Source organism: Clinocottus analis, unplaced genomic scaffold (assembly GCF_023055335.1).
Source record: "Clinocottus analis isolate CAN_PGR_092001 unplaced genomic scaffold, fCliAna1.0.p SCAF_14, whole genome shotgun sequence".
Lineage (NCBI taxonomy): Eukaryota > Metazoa > Chordata > Actinopteri > Perciformes > Cottidae > Clinocottus > Clinocottus analis.
The window spans coordinates 14499837-14520629 of NW_027175865.1; the positions used below are offsets into that span (position 1 = coordinate 14499837).

The 20793-nt window shown below is 42.4% G+C and overlaps 2 protein-coding genes across 4 annotated transcripts in view; one reads left to right on the plus strand and one right to left on the minus strand.

Moving 5' to 3' along the window:
- The first annotated feature begins 973 nt into the window (after positions 1 to 973).
- Positions 974 to 8956, plus strand: nr1d2b (nuclear receptor subfamily 1, group D, member 2b). Its single transcript, XM_068575230.1, has 8 exons — positions 974 to 1470; positions 3566 to 3781; positions 3923 to 4011; positions 4492 to 4636; positions 5501 to 6186; positions 6409 to 6594; positions 6692 to 6902; positions 7390 to 8956. Exons 1-8 carry the CDS (start codon positions 1452 to 1454, stop codon positions 7584 to 7586), a joined length of 1749 nt encoding a protein of 582 aa, XP_068431331.1. The 5' UTR covers positions 974 to 1451; the 3' UTR covers positions 7587 to 8956.
- Positions 8957 to 10618: 1662 nt separating this feature from the next.
- The window catches only part of thrb (thyroid hormone receptor beta), a 94046-nt gene continuing 83871 nt past the window's right edge, over positions 10619 to 20793 (minus strand). For all 3 annotated transcript variants that reach the window (XM_068575233.1, XM_068575232.1, XM_068575231.1), the window contains 2 exons: positions 20511 to 20769; positions 10619 to 16907 (listed from right to left, as the gene is read on the minus strand). In XM_068575233.1, coding sequence (XP_068431334.1) covers positions 16666 to 16907; positions 20511 to 20769 — 501 coding nt within the window. In that variant the 3' untranslated portion in view covers positions 10619 to 16665. The remainder of the gene's footprint in view (positions 16908 to 20510; positions 20770 to 20793) is intronic.

Below are 20793 nucleotides of genomic sequence, written 5' to 3' on the forward strand. Positions count from 1 at the left end.
TCTCACGCGATCGACAGATCGGTTTGAAATGTTCATCACTGCAGTGCTCAGGAACAATCGTTGTCCATTAGGTCTTAATCCACCATAAATGACCATTAAAGGGTTTAATGCTCAGTTATGGTGCTCCATGTGATGCATCAAACCCTTACAAGGATGCAATTCAAATAGTTCATATTTTGAAGCTGCACTACGCCATATTTTTTTATTATACAAAAGGATCATTTGACAATGTTTATTGTGAAAGATATTGCTTCAGTTTCCTTCATCCATATGAAGAATTTTAGCCTATTTTAGGCCTTTGCTCATTTTGATTCAGACTGCACACCTGTTAAGTTTTGTGATAGCAATTTATTCTAAAAAATATATATTTTATTGCTTTTGCTATATATATATATATATATATATATATATATATATATATATATATATATATATATATATATATATGTATATATATATATATATATGTATATATATATGTATATATGTATATATATATGTATATATGTATATATATATATATATATATATATATATATATATATATATACACACACACACACACATATATATAGCAAATATATAGTTTTAATTTGATATATATATATATATATATATATATATATATAATATAAAATATAGTTGTTGTGCATGTATAAACATATTACTTGTAATTATATGAAGCAAATTTTAAATATTTTTTTTTAACTTGTGATAAGAAATATCTGTCAAATATTTAGTCAGACATGGTTTGATTAGTTTCCCTTTGGCTTCCTTTCATTGAAAAGTCCGAGAACAAATTAGGATGCATACCAAACTGCGGCCATCATAGTTCTACTGCAGGATACAGTTTTCTTTCTTACTTGCCAACTGTCTTTTGTTCACTTTGTGAAAGTATGTCAGTGGGTTACATTGGCATCGGCGCGGCGCTGCAGGAGGAGGAGCCCATGAACTGGGTCACATGGTTGCACACTCGACTCGAAACAGACGCTGTAAAGACCAGTCTTTCACACCGCCGAGTTGCGCCTGTATCGCGGCTTTTCTCCTGAATTTTCTGAATGGGAAACGGTGTATTTCTAGATTCCGCTCGATTGCACTGAAAGCAGAAGAGAAATCTTTTTTTTGTGCGTGTGTGTGTGGTGTAGTATAAAACGACTTCTGGCGTCGAGGACGAAAAACGATCCCCGTTTTTTTTAATTTTTTTAAAGCGTCGTTGAAGCCGGTCTTTGAAAACTTACTGTTTTAATTTGATGGAGACAATTTTTCAATCATTTCGCTCGTGGTTTTAAACGTGTTTAATCTTCGATAATCTAAATGTTGTAGCTCAACAGCGAGTTTTATCGACCGGAATCAAATCAGCGACTTTCCAGTTGCTGAACACAAACAGAAAACACGGCTTCAGCACCGAGGTAGCATCGGAGGAGGAAAAGCCCCCCAAAAACTCAGAGGATATGGAGTCGACCAAAGCTGGTAGGTTTGCTTTAACCTCCATGTAAGCGATGATGTGTGCAGCTTGTTGCGGTGGCCCTTTAAATGTTGTCATTCATCTTTTGTCACCAGCAAAATGCGTAATAGTGTTAAATATTTAGACTATTTAATATGTTAAAGGTTGTGCTGTGGCGCCGACTGGTGTATGTTCGTATTAAACTGGGTAAGCATTAACACCGGGCTGTTGTTATTACCCGAGCAAGCGGGCTTCGGTAGCACTGCGGTCGTCTCCTCCTCACATGGACCCATCCGTCGAGCCATGTGCACCGTGTGTTTACGCTCCACGTGCGTCGCCGCTGATTGGCTAAGCGGCGCCGTGACGTGGCCGTTGCATAAATCCGCCCGTTGAGATGGTGTGTGGTCTCGCCGCGGATACACGTGAGTCGTCTCCCAGGCAGCTCGCGGTGACCCAGTTTTCCCCGGGAAAAGATGTGCCTGGTCCACGTGGGGGCGTGTTGAGAGCGCGAGAGAGAAAGAACAAACAAAAAACGTCGATGGTGCATTCACGGCCCGCAGGATAAACTTAATTATATATTGTTTGAACAGAGCTTTTGGCTGAAAACAAACAACTTAGTTTTTAAGTGATAACATCAAAAATGCCGTATACATACGACGTTAACACGATTTATTTATTGAATTTAAGAGTAATGCTATAATAAAATATATAATATACAGTTTGTGTAACATTTTGTTTTAAAACCTAAAATTCATGTTTTTTTTTCAGTCGTTCTGCTTACAAAATTAGATTAGGTGATGGAGCACAACTAATTTAATTTATTTGAAGTACAAAACCTACATGTTTCTATTGACGTGTACGTCTTGAAAAATTAATATTTCCCACGGGACATGAATGCACCCCCACCCATTTCCCCTCTTTAGTTTTACAGTTTTGTCAGGTTTGGATAGAATAAATCAAACCAAGACGAAACATTTTAGCGAGTTAATTCTCAATACATAATTATATTTTGTCATTTTAATTTTGCGGTGTAGTTGTACTATGTAATTATATGCTTGGCAGAGTTAATAATTATTACATTGTCTTGTTAACATCATCTCTATTTACAATACACTTGTGATTCATGCTATTTTGACAAAAAGCTTTATTCCGAATGCTTTCCTGTTTTGTCATCGGAAGGTTAATCAACTGCTCAATATTTTCTAACACAGACACACAATGCTGGCATTTAAAAAAAACAAAAGTCATCTGTCTTTTTTTCTGCAAAAATATAATGCGTGCCAAAAAAGAATCCCATACCGTTTTTATTTATGTTTAATACATGTGATTCAGCCCCAGATCGCGTGTGTGATGGAGCAGTGTATGCGAGTGGCTGCAGGGACGTGCCAGACTACCTATCACACACCCTGGTGCAGCTGACATTATGTAATGGCGGTTACCTAATCACTGAGAATGGCAGGGGGAGGAAATCAGGTCAGCTTATGTTGAGGGAGAGAAAAACATTGTCGGCGACAGCAGCAGCAGCCGACATGTCTGCTCAGGAATCTGTCTTCGTATTACGATCCTGAATCCACAGCCAAAGCCGGTGATCGTTACAGTCACTGTACATTTAATTTGAGGGAAAGGAAACCACAGGGAGTTGGTTTGAGCAGTAACGGGACAGAGCAGACAAAAAAAAAAACAGGCACCACCAGGGATTTTGTTACTATAGTGGAAAACAAAGAAAGTGTAATTAAAGGTATTATAAATATTCTCATCAACTAATTACATTAAATGTTAATCAAATGGGAAGAAATAGCACATTTGTTGGGGACTATATTCTGCAGAAGATTAGTGCACATTTGTTTTTATTGAGTATTTGGAGCAGCAGGACGGTTTTTGTCGGATTGATTTAAAGACAGAGGAATAAGGAAAAAATCAAGGAATCAGCCTTTAATGTGAACACTTCACTTATTTGTCCATGCATTTGTTGCTAGTTTGGGTCTGCACATCCTATAGATTTAGTATCACCAGCCTCATGTTTTAGGAGAGGTGGGAAATTGCATTCATAAGTGAATCACAGTGTTTGATGTGACGCTGCAGTCCCTGTCCTAACGGCTCATTTCCTCTGTTGTACACCAGGAGGCGTAATAGCCTACATCAGCTCGTCCGGCCCCGAGTCGTGCCTCAGCGACTCCTCCAACAGCAGCTACCAGTCGGCCTCCCCGCCGCACGGCGCCGCGGCCAACCGCCACCAGCTGAGTCAGCAGGCTGACCCCAAACTCCAGAGCGGTGGCCAAAACCTTCCAGGGACTCAGAAAAGCGGACGCGCCTCCACTGCAAAATGTGGCATTACAAGTAAGACGGCCACCGCATCATGCATTTATGAAGACTTACATTGCACTGGGAATTGGTTGATAATAATGTAACATATTAGTTGAGGCGCTAACACATGCTACTTTCAGATGAACTCAAATGATATGTTTTCGCATTAATCAGAAATCAACGGCCTGGTGCTGCTGTGTAAGGTTTGCGGCGACGTGGCCTCTGGTTTCCACTACGGCGTCCACGCCTGCGAGGGCTGCAAGGTGAGGGCGGTTCCCTCCAACAACCCCAACACACACACGCGCACACAGAATGACTTTCACTGCCACACTGTGCTGGATGTTGCTGTGATTTGGGCTGTAACTGAAGTGGGTCACTGCAGCAGGCATAGCCATCTGCACGGCTCCACCCAGAGACTCCGTGAAACTAGTTCACTCTCCCCATATTAATATCAGCTGCCCCTCATACTTCATGTTGCTGCATGGCCTAGTTAACTGTGGGTAGCTGGGAGCAGTCACAAACACACCACAGCACGCCGAAGTAAGAAGAGGAACACACAAAACACGCATTTCAGACTTATGCGTTGGTAAGCCGACACAGATTAAATAAATTAAACTGCGAGGAATGCAAATGATACGAGTGTTATCGGTCATGTGAATGCTGAAATTACCAAATTGTCCAGGCGTAGTTCTCTGTGTGACTTGTGTCATCACAATGGGCCGTTTGTCTTCGTGAACACACAGGGCTTCTTCAGGAGGAGCATCCAGCAGAACATCCAGTATAAGAAGTGCCTTAAGAACGAGAGCTGCCCCATCATGAGGATCAACCGAAACCGCTGCCAGCAGTGCCGCTTCAAGAAGTGCATGCTGGTCGGGATGTCCAGAGACTGTGAGTTTCCGTAGTAATTACTGTCCGGCTCACTATTCAATGCAATTCAACTCAACGTGGCTTTATTGGCATGACAGTAGGAAAAGAAAGCAGTGTTGCCACAGCATCAACATTTTAAAACGGTCCACAATAATAATAATATGAATAACACAGCTCATTGTATAGCATCTCAAGAGCATTATCACGCACGTGCCTTTCTTTAATTGTGCGTTATTCAAATTGACAGACGTATTTTGTACTGGTTTTCTCAGTAAAATCAACATTTTCATAATGATTAACAAACTCGGTTTATTGTATATTTGAAGGGGTACTTAGTATTGCACTGCCATAAATTTAAGAGAATATAAAGTTTTCAAAATCAATAAATGCAAATGTACACAAATATATTATGTAAGAATGGAATTTTAAAGTTATTGAATACATTTTTACAACTCACATCTTTGATAATTAACCTTTATGGAAATAGGTAGGGTGAAATAATAAGTTAAAAAACACTTTGGGGAAACTAATTATTTCATCTTTTTCATATTTATTATATAATGTTTTATTTTTTTTAAAGTATTCAGATTTAAAGAATTCAAGTTGAGGTGACAGCTGATAGCATCACTGGATCACCAGGCTCCTCATTTGTCGAGGATTTGTAGTCCTCCAGACCAGCAAACTGGTCCAGAGTGCCCATTTTAAGTAATAATGCATTTGGTGATTGTAATGTTCTGTGTGCATCACTTCAAGCAAAGTTACCTTGCTCAGTGTGAAAGGTTTGGGGAGTCAGCGTAACATGACTCCTTACAGTCTGATCAGTAGTAACTGTAACTGAAGCAGAGTAAGGTGAGTCCTCCTCACGATCCTCTCTTCACTGTTCAGCTGTGCGCTTCGGCCGAATCCCCAAGCGTGAGAAGCAGCGCATGCTGCTGGAGATGCAGAGTGCCATGAACAACATGATGAACAACAGCCAGCTGCACAGCCAGCTGCACAGCAGCCAGACGCTACCTATCGGCAAACCTCTGCCGGCCAGTGCCACAGAACCTACCTCAGAGGACGCAGGCCCCGCCCCCTCCTCCGCCACACCATGCCCCAGCCAATCAGACGCCAGCTCTGACCCCGACCCCACCGCGGCCATGGACACCAGCACGGCCTCGCCCACCGCCTCAGACAGCGGCGAGGAGGAGGTGATCGGCTCCGTGACCCGGGCCCACCAGGAGACCTTCATGTACAACCAGGAGCAGAGCAGCCTGGCGGCCGAGGCCCCGCCTCCTTCCGGCCCCCTGAACGGCGGCTCAGCCAAAAACGTGACTAACCTCCGCGCAGAGGAGCGCCAGGACGCCTGGAACCACTGCAACAACATGGCCACCATGGCGGCACAGGAGCCCCCCTCCAGCCTGGGCCCCCAGGGTCAGGAGGACCACTGCCCCTTCAGGCTGTCCAGGAGCGCCGTAACCAGCCACTGTCCGGCCTACACACACGGAGCCTTCGGCGCTCCGGCCTCAGAGGGCCACGCCAACGCAGCCTACAGCGGGCCCCTGTGGAGAGGAGGCAACAGGATGCATCTGGTAAGATACGAACGGTCAATTCATTGAGCTTTGATTGCGGATTAAAGTGGATCAGTCGAAAAAAAATAGTTTAAAACTGGATATGTAAATATTAGTTGCAGCGCTAGTGCAGAAATATTCGGTGCTATCTGACAAATTGTTGGAAATCAGCTGCTGTAGTTTTTGAAGTGATGAAAACTCAGTGGTGCAGCGTCCTAAAATGAACATGAATCTGCTCCTCAGGTTTGTCCGATGAACACCTCTCCTCATGTGGACCCTCAGAAGTCCGGCCACGAGGTGTGGGAGGAGTTCTCCCACAGCTTCACCCCCGCCGTCAGGGAGGTGGTGGAGTTTGCCAAGAAGATCCCCGGCTTCAGGGACCTGACCCAGCACGACCAGGTCAGCCTGCTGAAGGCGGGCACCTTTGAGGTAAGATCACTTTGTCTTCATTAAAAAAAATGCTGACGTCGAGGGCGTCGGTAACGGTTGTTTCCCAGACCGACAGAGCTGCGTTTGTGTTCTCCAGGTGTTGGTGGTTCGCTTTGCTTCTCTCTTCGACGTGAAGGACCGCACCGTCACCTTTCTGGGTGGGAAGAAATACAACGTGGACACGCTGAGGGCCATGGGGGCCGGGGACCTCCTCAACTCCATGTTTGACTTCAGTGAGAAGCTCATCAACCTGGGCCTCAGTGAGGAGGAGATGAGCCTCTTCACCGCCGTGGTTCTGGTCTCTGCAGGTGGGTTTGATCTGGCCAAGCACTCCAGCAGTGCTCAACCAGTACATCGCAGCACACCTTTTATGTATGAACCACAGAGGGCAACGTATTCAACCCGCTTGTTAATGGTCTATCTTTTTGATTCGATCCCCAGTAAAAAAAAAAAAGAAAAAACTCCACACATACCAGGCCATCAATAGCTGGACCTAGAGGATTTTTCCTTGAAAAATGTGCAGACTATTGATGATAATGAATACATTATCATATGGAATATTATGTAAACTATAATGGAGGAGGCATACTCAAAAGGTTTTTCTGCAATAATGTAAACACCAGGTAAAGGTTGCTACTAATTAAATAAGATTTATTTACATTTTTCCAGTAAATAAAGATGACAAATTCCTGTATCGTTGTAACCCAAAATGGTGTGTTTTTGCGACCTTTAATTTTTTTCTCCAAAACGTACGTCCTCTCACGGCACGACCCCGTCACTGTGCATTCTCCGCAGATCGCTCGGGCATCGAGAACGTGAACTCGGTGGAGGCCCTGCAGGAGACGCTGATCCGCGCCGTGCGAAGCCTCATCACCAAGAACCACCCCAACGAGTCGGCCATCTTCACCAAGCTGCTGCTCAAGCTGCCCGACCTGCGCTCGCTCAACAACATGCACTCTGAGGAGCTGCTGGCCTTCAAGGTCCATTCTTGAAGTTTCCTCTCGTACTTGACAACCCCGACACAAACTGTAACGGACCTGGGGGCGGGAGGGGCGACGGAGTGGCAACCAGCTCCGCCTCACCTCCCACCCACACACCCAACCACACCCTCACCTCCACCCTTCTCCCATCAGACTTACAGTTCTGTTCTTTCAGCCTACAAATAGAACTAAAAGTCAAAAGCTGAAATTTAAAGGGGGGGAAGACCATAAAAAGTTATTGTACTGTACTGTAAGGCGTAACTGCCTGTGTGATGGTGATGCGTGCATACAGACACACTGATTGATGTACATGTTTCTTGTGTTTGTGTGTAGCATACTGTATGTTTGCAGCTGTACAAACATTAGATGCACTTTTCTGTATAGTGTAGGCTGGTATTTCTTTGCATTCATAGTGCAATATGTGACTGCTTTTTTGATTTTAGCTGTGTAGTGATGAGTCGAGAATCGTGTGTATACTTTCGGTGGCAAAAAAACATTCATTTGAATAAGTGCTGTGCTCATGTGATGAGGGGGAAGCTGCAGAGCTAACAAAAACGCAGACACTGAAAGACTGACGAGTTAGAATTCTCTTTAAAAAACAAAACGTTTAAAAAAAAAAGGCAGGCAACAATGAGACGATCGCGGACGTAAAGCTGCTAAGAGTCCCGGAGGAATCGGAGGATGACATTTCACTCTGACTGAATTAGGGCAGTAAAAGAAGACGATGTTACATAATGTGTTTTTATTAGTTGCGGCCTTTTTTCTAAATTATTTTTGGCATCGAGACAAATCCGACGTATCGGTGTCCCTTGATTTGTGCTCATGGATCAGTGGAAATTGAAACTGAACCAACGGTGATATTTTTTTTCAAAGAAGTGTAAGCAGAACCGTTTCTGCGGTCCTACGCGTCCCGACCCGCGACGCTCACACCCCGTCGAGTCCGACCCGCGACGCCGCCGTAGGAGAAAACATCGTCACCTGGCAGCTTCCGCTCGCTTGAATACAGATTTCTGTTTCACAAAAACTGTACAGACTTAAAGTGTAGTTAAACTGAATTTGTAGGACGTATTCCACATACAATGATTGTAATGTCACTGATTGTAATTTAAAGAAATAAGCTGAGTCGAGGCCACGAGCCGAGTTGCTGACGTTCAGACATTTTGCGACGCCATCTTTTTTGTTTTTGCCTGTTGATGAATTCACAATGTCGGGCCTTTTTAATATCCAGAGCTTCTGTCATTGTGTTAACATTGCTGCCATGTGGTTCTGCTCTCCTCTGTGAAAGGATTGCAGTATGCATAGAGTTCTATATAAATATATACATACTATCATACATAACTGCATAGATGAATGAATCTATATAAATAAATTTTATAAATGCAGTTCATGTTGTGAAGTGGTTATTGAATGTGTCTGGTTGTCATTCAGTGGAGCAGAATCAATTTTAATGTTTACATTAAAATTGGCCCCTTTTTCTGAAAAAAAAAGTATTATTTTTTTTTTTAATTAAAACTGTGCTATCTCTTCTTCCACAGTCGATTTGACTCATTTAAATTGCTAAAAAAAAATACCGTAACCCTTGTGAAAAGAGGCGTGTGGTTTTTAAAGGTTTTACCAAATGTGGCAAAGTATAAAATAAGTAATCCAGATACAAGAAATACAGAAACAAGCGAGCAAAATGTCTGACTAACCCCCTTACAGTTATTACTGATTCTTAATGCTAAAACATAAAGCAGACTTGGTGTAATTTGTCTCATAGTACGTCTACTTGTTAAACTCAATTAATCAGTGTAACAATGCCAATCTCACCAATTAGATCCAAAACTATTTAATACAAGTTATTTTCTTGCAATCACTCAGAGTATTGGACACACAACACATGTAGATGTTAGGCAATGTCCTGCACAATGTATAAAAATAACCACAAGCTAAATATAATTAAAATCCGAGCGATTTATTGAGAAGATGATGTGCAGACTGTTGCCAGTCTAAACCCGGAGGAGCTCAAGCGATGCAGTGATGGTGGCAGTGTCTCTATCCATCAGCAGATGGCAACAAGGCCGCTTCCTCGCTCTCCCGTCCACTCACCGCCGCTCCCAGCATCCTGGGACTCGAACGCCATCTGCAGCCGGCTCGTGTTTGCTCTGCAATTTCATTGCTTCGTGAGCAAAACACTCTCCGCCCACAAAGAGTCAATAAAAGGCTTCAAATTTATATTTTAAACTCAAGATCAATATTGAGCCTCTCTGTTAAACACTTAAACTACACACAGGCGCACACACGCTTTTCCAGGCTCTGCAGGAATGTCAAACATTGAATTTGTACTAGTTTGTTGGATCAGTGGTTCTTCACAGCGCTGTGCCATCAGTGTCTGATTCAATACAGAATGTATGCATTTCAGTTAAAAGAAATACACTTATATTATTGAATATGTATTAAGTAACTGTTTTTGTATAACTTCATTTTTAAATCAAGTACCCTCTAACCAGTGTAAAGTCATTTTGGTTGGAAAAACTATGCAATACACAGAACTGTGCAATCAGTGTCTGATTCAATATAGAATATATGCAATTATTAATTATTGAATATGTATTAAAAAACTTCATTTTTAAAATCTGAAGTACCCCCGTTTAAGAACCACTGTTAGAAGACCAGGATGTAGGTATTATAACATAAAGCTCCCTTGTAAAAGGAATGTAAACTTTACAAAATTGCCTATTATTTGTCATAAAACAAGACTATATTTAGATTTGATCTCGTGTGGCTCCATTTAACCGCAGAAAGACATTAAGGTATACCTCGTTTAAATGTTGGTCACAAGTTGTGCTGTTGTGCAATATTTTGAATAATGGGTGCCTTCTTTTTCCCAATATGCTGATACAGCATGTTGAAAGAAAACATCCAATACTCAAGCAGCTAACACTGGATCAGTATCGATCTTACAGCTTTTACAACAATAACAAAAAACTATGGTTTGAAACCTCATGTGCTGGGGTTAAAAAGTCAAATAATTCACTCAATTGAGACCAAAATGAAAGCACAAATTCTCTCAAAACCATCTTTATTCTCAAGAGCTAATTCACATTAATTGCATCGTCATCCTCCGCGCTCACGATGACGCGGCGCGATCCAGAGCCGGACCGCACGGATCACCGGACGAGGTTTTCCGGTAAATGCCGAGTGCAAGACAGCAAATTTGTAAACAGAATCACTTTCTGTTTGTTTGTTTTTTTTTTGTTGTGTTTTTTTGCTGTCACACATTCACTCTTATCTCACTCCCTTTCTCTCCTTGACGGTTTTCCAGTACGTGTTGAACAGATGAGTCGAACAAGAAGACACTCAAACACACCAGGAGAGAGATCTGTGGTGACGGTGGCTCGCGGTTTCTTCACCTTACATGTGTTCAGCTGTTCTGCTTTGTACTGACAGTGAAGTCCAGATACAATCTTTTACTCTTTTTATTATTTTTTTTTTTAAATAGTATAACTAATGCTGCACTAATCAACGTGTTTTTTTTTTAATGATTCATAACATCTTGCTAACAGGTCTTTTACAGAGATGTGGAAATGGGTTTGAGAGCAAGATACTGTATTTTTTTTTTCTTCTTCAACGCTATGCAAAACAATACCATGTTCATATTATGCCAACAACATTCGTAAAAAAAATCTGCAGTTTGAAAATATACATCCTTTTTCCTTTGTACTGTAAAATAGCTTTTCTATGGTGCAACTCTTGTTATTGGTTTGTAACTGAGTAACCTCAAGAGGAACAACTCGTGGGAGAGAACACTGGCACCTCTTCAGTAAACATCATCTGAACCAGCAGGCAGCATCGACTACGTTTACATGCAGTTCTGTGCATACGACAATTCAAGTAATTATGCTCATGGACATGTACAAGTCAACATATTCATACGGCCATTACCTCAAATGTGCACGTAACCTACAAAAAAACACAAACATTTGTTTCAGAAACAAAGTTAAGGGTCGCAATACTTCATTTGAGGAGACTTGGTTGAAGAAATAAAAGACTAAACGTTTGTGTTATTTGTATACGCATGTATTATTGTGTATGAAGACTGGGTGGACTGTAAAGTGAAGGGGTTGCATGCAGTGACGATTCTCCCTCCTCCCCCATCACGAAGCCGGTCATTGTTTTGGTAAAATGTTATTTTGGTTGTGTCTAAATTCTGCCATGACGTCATCATAAGCCATAATTTGACAAATAAGTGTGATTTCGGTGAGTTGTGAAGTGCTGCCACCGTGAGGCCGACTGAATCTGATCAACGTAGCTTTGAGGTTACTGTAAATACGTTTGGTTAATGTTGAGGTACGGTTTTGGTTGCTTACCGCTAAAAAAAAAAAAAAACCCTACCCGGTTGAGCTAACAGCTAAAGGTTAACTCCTTAAAACAATTCAAATTAAATCATTTAAATGCAAAAGTGGCCTTCAAGATTGAACAGAAATGTCATGACAAAAGAACGGCGCTGTGAGGTCTGCTTTATTACCCTGTTTACACTGGAAATCTGAATTTTGTATTCTGAAACTACAGTTTTTCATTTTCTTTCTGCACAGGAAGGATCGATCACCTTCATGTGCATTAAGGGAAAGAACTCAGCACCTGATCTGGCCTCAAAATAAAGTAACCAGGATGCGATCGAGCTCGTCTCCGTCTAGTAGGACGTGTGACTCACCTGAAGGAACATTCATGCTTTGACCGTGACACACTGGGGCTGGCTGCACAGGCAGACGTCGAATCACTCAAATACACGTCACGTTTTAGACGTCGTCAGTTTAAATCTCATCCTGACGCTCGGATGTAATCTTAACGTCATGCTCGCTGCCCGGAAAACGTAGGCAGACGTTTTGGTCCCACTAACCCTCTAGCGCTGTATCGCGTTAGTTTCTCATTGATTTCACAAGAAAAGCCTCAGTAAAGAGCGCTGGAAACATGTCAGAGGAATGATACCCGTTGGTGGGACGGCGGACAAACAGCAGAACTATTGTAAACTCTTTGGGCTTCGAAGCTAACGCGTTAAAAGACTGTGGTTACCCATCTCTGCTACTCGACAGAGAGAGTACACGGTAGTAGTTTAGTGTGTAGCTGTGTGAGGAACCCACCGTGTGCTTCCTGTCAAACACACATTAGCAACTAACTGGTGAAGAAAGCAAAACCTCCATATTTCAATCAATTCAGTTTCCAGCAGGATGTGCAAATATCAAATTGTTTGCTAACTCGTGAGCCGTTACAAAGTGTGCGAGGGTTGTGTGTCTGTCAGCTGGCTGTGCTGTTCCGCCTTTTTGTGGCAAAAAAAAAATGAAAATAGAAAAGTCAATTCATGCAGTTTTAAAAATGAATCCATTTTTGTTTTTATTTCGTGCAAGTTGCTGAACTGTTCTTTACCTTCGCAGGAACCCGGACATATTCCCAGAAACTCAGGAAGTTCACTTGCATCACAACCTAAAGAACAGAGTTACAGTTTCGGGCTCCCGGGGTCCGGTTCCTTCTCCTGAGGTAGTGTGTATCGCCTCCAAAACTACCGCAGCACATACACCGCTTCCATTACGGCTGAAAGCAAGCGAGCGATAGCTGTTAGCATAGCATCGGGCCTAGAATGGGAGTTTCTTCTTAATATTGATGTTTAAAGTCATGCCGCTGAAATGATGAAGCGTTTTCTTTGAAAGAGGTCAGAGAGTGTAAGTTCACCATGCGTTTCTTTAACAGTCATGTCACAGAATATTACAAAAAGACAACCAGAGACAGTGTCGTCATCTCACTGTACTAAGTCTCAAAGCAAATGTAATGTGCTCGTCTCATCCTCACAGTTCGTCACAAATGCACCAAAAAGTGACACTTCGGTCCTCATTTAGTTCCCGAGTTCAGTTCCTCGGAGTATTTGGTTTTAAAGACGGCCCGAAGAGCAGAATTCAGACGGCCCTGACTCTCCATACATCAGACCAATGTAATGATGCATGTGTGTGCAACCAGCCCCGGTTGTGATAACTGACCACATTTATTTCACTTTAGTCCAATTAATCCATCAAGCAGGAAAAACCAAAAACGGGAGCAACTAACTGGACACGATAGCGTTGCTGTATTTCTTTTTCTACCAGGACTACGACTGTTAAACGCCGCGTCAGCGGCACGCTGAGTCACAGGGAACCAGCGAGCGAGCGGACGAGCGTTCAGGACATGTGCATGTAAACGTGGCCGATGTTACTTTTTCCAAAATGGCTCCGGCTCAGCGCGACCGTGCCGCCTGAGCCCCGGTGCCGAAACTCCTCCATCCATCCATCCATTCATTCATCCATCCATCCATCCATCCATCTCTCTCCCTCTGATTGTCTGTGCATTTATTTTGAGACTGTACAGTTTTGCGAGGTGTGTGTGTGTGTGTGTGAGTGTGTGTGTGAGGTCCGGGGGGTCATTCAAACACTGCAGCAAGTCTATTGCTTTGATAAAAAATAAAAAAAAAGGCATCACTTCACAGAAAAAAAGGGAAAAAACAAACAAACAAAATAACAACAACAAGCTGCTTTGAGGAGTAGTGTGAAGCTTGATAAAGCGAGATTTACAGAGCGAACGTTTGTCACATTGCAAACGACAATACCATAGAGAGGCTTTTTAAAACAACAACAACAACAAAAAAAAGAACACACCGGCTAACACAAAGGAAAGGAAAGAGCGCTACGTTGTCAGAATCTCACCACTTTTCTCAGTGTACCTTGCTGATGAAGAATCATACTGTTTTCTACAGACCCCACTGGCTGGTCACAGTGGTCCGCGTGTAATGCACATGCGTGTGCATGTGTACAGTATGTGTACAGGTGCGCTGTGGGTACACCTGTACCAGGTATCTGCGCATGTGGGCGTGTTAGTGTACAGTATATGCATGCCATCAAAAGAGGGTAGTGCGCTGTTATTCAAAGAGATAATGTTCATTCCTGCATGTCAATAACGATACAGTTCAACCAGCATTTCCCCCCCAACTCACCGTAGCACCATGACATCACTGCTTTAACACACAGTGACCCGTTTTTTTTTTTTTTGTGTGTTTTTTTTTTAGGGAGGTTCATTTTATTTGGGACTAGTGAGGCAACGTGGCCGAGATGAAACACATGAAACTCACGCCGGTTGTATCGTAGAAGCTGCGAACGTGGACTAAAGCACGAGTCAGAGGGACGACTGTGCGAGCGGCATGCACTACCTAGCATGACCAGCGGGGGTTCAAAACCGTTTACTTGATTTTGGCACAGCATGTGGCACCGTTACACAAAAACGAGTAGTATATGATTGTCTTTTCGTGACATCAGTGTCATTATGTGCTTTAGTTGGTCCCGACCAGTCACCGGGGAACGGGCTCATTTTAACGCTCCTGCTGCGTTCCTGTCGATGTCGGAAGTCTGAATCAACAGTTGTGTGTTTTGTACGGCGTTTGTAAAAAAAATAAAGGCGAAATACATTCATAAAGCAAGATTTTCTTTGGCCCACATAGTTATAAATATAATATATATTCTTTTCAAATGCAGATTACTGCCATGGATCCATACTTCCACCACTCCACTTCTAAAATTGCAGTTGTCTCGGATGCAACCAGCTATTATTAAAATGATAGATTAATGCACTGATTCTTCTCCATTAATCATCTTGTATGATGATTGTTTTACAAAATATTTTGAAAAAAAAGAGAGAAAAATGTCTGACACAATCTCCAAAGAGTGAAGATGATGTCATCAAATTGCTTTTTTTTCTTTTTCAACCAATCCCCTAAAATCCAAAGAGATTACATAGTATAAAATAAATCATAGAATAAAAAGGACAAATCCTAACAAGTGAGAAGCCGGAACTTCTGTTTTAAGGTTTACTTTGTTGATGAACTAATCGATTAATAATAACTGCCGATCTGCATTCGCTATGTCCATCAAGTTGTGTTAAATAACCAGATTGCTTAACAGAGTTTGGTTGTGTTGGACGTTTTCTACAAACAGAACTCTGTCATTTATAAATCTTTCTTGCGTATTTCTGACATAAGGGCCAAAAAAACATTTGGCAAATGCTCCCCCCCCCCCCCCTTTTTATTAATATTTCTTTCTTATTTTAAATGCCAAATGTGTTGAAGAGCCTCAGTTAAAGTTGTCTATATTTAGCGTGATGTTCTTCACAATATAAACTTCCATGTTTAGCTACAGACAGAAAACGCAGGTATTGGGCAGGATTATAGGATTACGCTCCCACTGTGACATCAAATGATGTCATTTCAGATAAGTTGTTGTTTGGAGATCTCACCCAGGTTTCTGTCTTGGAGCTCTGCCTTGAGTTGCCGTGCTGTTGCAAATTCAGATTTTTCCGACATTTCTGGAACGCCGCATTTGCCACTTTAACGCTGTGATGTGTGGCGACCCGGAGACTTACAGGGGCCCGTGAGCTGTTGTCCATCAGAGTGAGTGTTGCTGTTAACGGGTCGGGTCACAGTAGGATGGCGAGGCACAGTTCAGACACGCACCGTGTGGACGACTGACGAGATGACGGACACTATAATACCAACAAATGGGTCCAATAAAGTCGAGTACGTGGGAGGAAGGCTGGCGGGTCTCTAACGATGACTTTTTTCTGAATCAGGTGAGCAGCCATTTTGAGTTTTTCCAACATAAAAAAAGGAAGGAAAAATACAACATTTGCATGGTTTCTACTGAATGAGCAAGTGTCGATAAAAAATAAAATCACCATTATGCCTAATGTACAATCATCGAAACAAAAAATAAAAACCTATAATAAAATCCGAGGTGAGAGGTTATATCCACAACAACGACAACAACAACAAAATAAACCAAAATGAAAAGAACAAAAACGCTATTCACATGTACCCGCACTGTAAGGAATGGTTCCATCCACAACTACACCAGAGAGCTACTCCTAAACTATGGAATGAAGTGACACTCAGTAGTGCTAATAGACAGTTCATTGTGACGGGCCATCGGCTGGTGCCACCCCTGAGACCACCAGGGTGCCCAGGCGCTGACGTATGCACACATACACACATACAGACACACGCACATACATGCACGCACACACGTATACTAAAATCCATTGGTCAGTCCTCGAAGACCTCCAGGAAGAGAGGAGGGAATAGCTCGGTGGGACACTCCACTTTCATGTGGAGGAATCGGCTGGCGTGGCAGGCGCCGATCATCCGCAGGTCCGTCACCTTCATTAGCAGCTTGGGCCAGAAATGCGCCAATTTGTGTTTGCGGTAGTTGATGTAATGTTCAAAGGCCAGCAGGAACTCCTCCTGGCAGCGCTCGATTCGCTCCACGCTGCTCAGGCCCGGCCGATCTGAGGACACAGAGACGATGGCGTGTCATCCGGGGCTCATGCACTTCGCGACCAATGGATTTCCGCGACTTTGAACCGGATTTCCATGACCAAACATTTAGTGAAATCGCAGGTGTATTCATGAAAAAGTGAGGAAATGTATTATGTAAACTAACAATGAGAGACAGTATAGCTGAAATGACACAAATGAATGAGAGACAATAGTTTGGTTGAAAGAATAAACATTTATATAGACGCCTGTATGGACGCCTGCTTATATTCTGAGCGTCTTTCTTTTAAGAAGCATATAAATTATTTCAAGTTCAGCGTAGATGAACGCCAAGAACACATGAATATAACACATTTATATGACTTTTCCAAAAACTTTTGGGATTTATATCTCTTCAAGGACTTTTCCAGCCTGGAAATAACCATTTTAAAATGCCATGACTTTGTCAGGTGTGCTGCAGGAATTCAGAGCAGCGATATTAGCATTAGTACGTGAGGCTAATCGCTAATGAATCAGGGCTTTGGTTTCAAGCGGGTTTCTTTTCATAGCTTTGTTATGATAAACTAAGTCGTTGAGGAGATCTCGCAGCACAGCGGCTCAAAGTCTGTAAACTGTAATGAACGCTTTCAACAAACAGGTTGAGGAATCATTTTTTATCCAAATTAATTGGACTATTGTGGGACAAACGTTCGCGGCCAACTAATTGTGTTTTGTGACAATTTGAACCTCAGCTTTCTGAGGTAAGACCCCTGATCCAATCGGTGATAATAACACCAACATTAATTGGTTGGTAGAAAATGCCGCCGCATTGCTAATCGTGTTCAGTTCAACGGGGCAAGAAACTTAAAATCCTCCACAAGCAGATTTGCAAGAGAAAACTAAGGTGAAATGTAAAGCAATCACCCGAAAAGGTCTGTTGTGACTGACTCACTTCCTGTTTCATGTACCATACTTACCGCAGTGCATTGTGGGATTGATTGGAAACAACGCTTCAGATGCACTCGCTTTCAGTTTGAGTTTAGAAAAATCTGCATGTCTGACTTTGCCGTTGCTATGTCTCCTTTTTCCCCCACGCGTGAGCAATGACGACAGTGAAAACAGTCATAACTGAATGAAATGAAGGCCACAGCAACATAAAAAACAAATAGACAAATTGTAATAAACCATAATTACCTTGAGAAGCTCAGATTCTTGGCAGAATTTCTCACTCGAGTTCATTCATACGAATGTAATCAATGATCGCAACAAATTCGTTCGCAGCGGCAAAAATAAACCCACAAAATGCTTTTTGTGTCAACCCCGAACGCACAACATGGCACTGAAAACCAAACTGTGGTTACTGTGTGGACCACCAGCGGCTGCATCCGTCTAGTCTCTTCTTCTGTAGCGGAGCAGAATTCACAAAATGTGACATGATTTGTACTTTGTCACGATACAGAATCAAGGAGGTGCTGAACATTTGTGTTCCTCATCATGAATCCACTTGGTGGGTTTGTAATATTTAGGTCACATTAATGTGATTCATCCTGACATCGCAGGCGGTTTTGCTTTGGTTCAGGAGGCTCACTGAAGCCCTTCGTCTTTTAAACCTCCATCCTAAACTCAAACCGGGCCTATGCCTGACGTTCAATGGATTGATTCATTTCAGAAGCTTTTCTGTAATAAATGTAATTTTTAAACCCCAAAACAAAGTCGACTTAAAACATTATTGCTCAAAATATCAATTTTCAATCTAAAATGATTGATTTCAGCCTTTTAGCCCTGTAAATTGTATTGATTAGTGGCTCTTGTAAGTGTGCACGGAGCTAAGACAGATGGGCCGGTTCACCCCATGTCATGTCTGCGTGTACAACACACAGCAGAACGGTATTGATCTCCAATGAGATGCAGAGCGTCACGCGGAGAAATGGCGGCGGAGCCAAAACCAAGCTAGCTGGACAAAGCTGCTCAGAATGATTATGGTTATTAATTGATTGAACTGTAGTTTTGGTATGGATTTAATGTAAAATAAATTAAAAAAAGAACAGTCCAGGCAATCTGTGCCAAAGGAATTATCTTTGCCTTTGAAACAGCAGGAGAAGCTTTGTGATTGTTTCCTTTGTGTGCAATGCTATAATAAACTAGAGCATTTGGCAAAGACATTTTCATGGTGTGGCAGCTACTGCCGTACGACGTCGCACTATATATATATATATATATATATATATATATATATATATATATATATATATATATATATATAACCAGTAGTACGATGTCTCATTGAGGTGTCATTTCTGTATTTGTGAAGGACTTGAGAGCAGCTATTGCTCGTAGACGCAGGTCACCGGGGCGCCGTGGTGAAGGGGCCGACGAGATCTTATCACTGGGAGTTTATTGTCCACAAAACCATCTGTTAAACTCCGGTTTCCAAGGCAAAAACATGTCAAAATCACCCAAATAGTACAACAAACGGAGAGGAAAGACGCCGCCAAACGCACCGAGTTAAAAATTTAACCGTGTCGCAGTTTCTCCTCTTGTCTGTATTTAAAAGTGACGGCACACGCGCAAACGTGTGTGTGTGTGTGTGGGTGTGTATTACGGTTGCGTCCATGCGAACTTCCATGTGACCGTAATAACACTTAATAACGCGCGCAGACACACGCTCGCACATAGACACACACTGTCAGCCATTTTGTCTAAGACAAAGCCAACTTCATGCTAGCAATCAAATTTACTTCTCTTCCTCTCCCCCAAGAGCCAGCAGCTGCTCTGTGTGTGTTTGTAGGTCTGTCTATGTCGCTGAAGTATGTGTGTGTGTGTGTGTGTGTGTGTGTGTGTAGGTCTGTAAATGCAGCTAAATCAGAATGTGTGTGTGAGACTGCCCTAATTTGAAGCACCTGTGTCACTGAGCGGCAGACTGTGGATTTAACGAAAAAACAACCTTTCAAACTACTGAATTTGACAGAAAACCGTGACTCTAATTGCGAAAATAACGGAATCGGGAGAAGCACAAGACTTTAGTGAACGTTCCCGTGTATTTAAATGTTTGTGGGGTTTAGAAATGAGAGCGTAATGGCAGTTCAGAAAGTGCCCACGTTTGCTTCATGGGAGAAAGTTTCAGTCCTGCTGACAAAAAACTAAAAGTTTGTTGGATTCCACGACGCTTGTGTACCACAAACACACATCTTCCTACGTTTTTATGTATAAATGATGCCTGATGAGTAAAAATTGTCCAGTGAACGGCAAATCACAAATATATTTTTTTTGCAAAGGTCTAAAGCGATGACATCACCACTCTAACCTGCGCGATATGGTCTTGAACAATGATTACATGAAAACTGCGCTAGCCATCAAAAAATGCCCAATTGGGCAAATGAACTCCAGACTTCTGGTAACGTTTTAAACTTCAAATCATTTCTCTACATTAAAGTACGTATGGCGAGTCACTACGGGCATGCCCAAACTCCATTCACGTGAGAGGGACGATTTCTCGCCACGCCAAACTAATGCTTTCCAGGTTTCTAAAATGTTTTTGGCATTGCTTTGGAAGTTCTTGGAAAGAATAAGTCAAAGTGCTAAAATGGGAACTAATCAGCTCATGTGTAACAATAATCCGGACACTAGGTGCTTACCAGATGAAAGCAGGATGACAGCCTGTAGAAGAGCCACTTCCGAGTCATCCAAGTTGAAAGAGGATAGCGACACGCCAAGGTCAAAGATGGCATCCGACACTACGCCCAATCCTCCATTCTTAAGCTGACCCCGTGTGACCGCCATCTCGCCGTTGAGCGTGAGAGTCTCACTCTCCGGATCATAGCGAACAGCGGCTCGCAGTGACATGATCTCCATGCAGCAGCCTTTCAACAGGATGATCTGGTCTTCACAAGGCAGCTGATTATAAAGAGAAAGAGATAA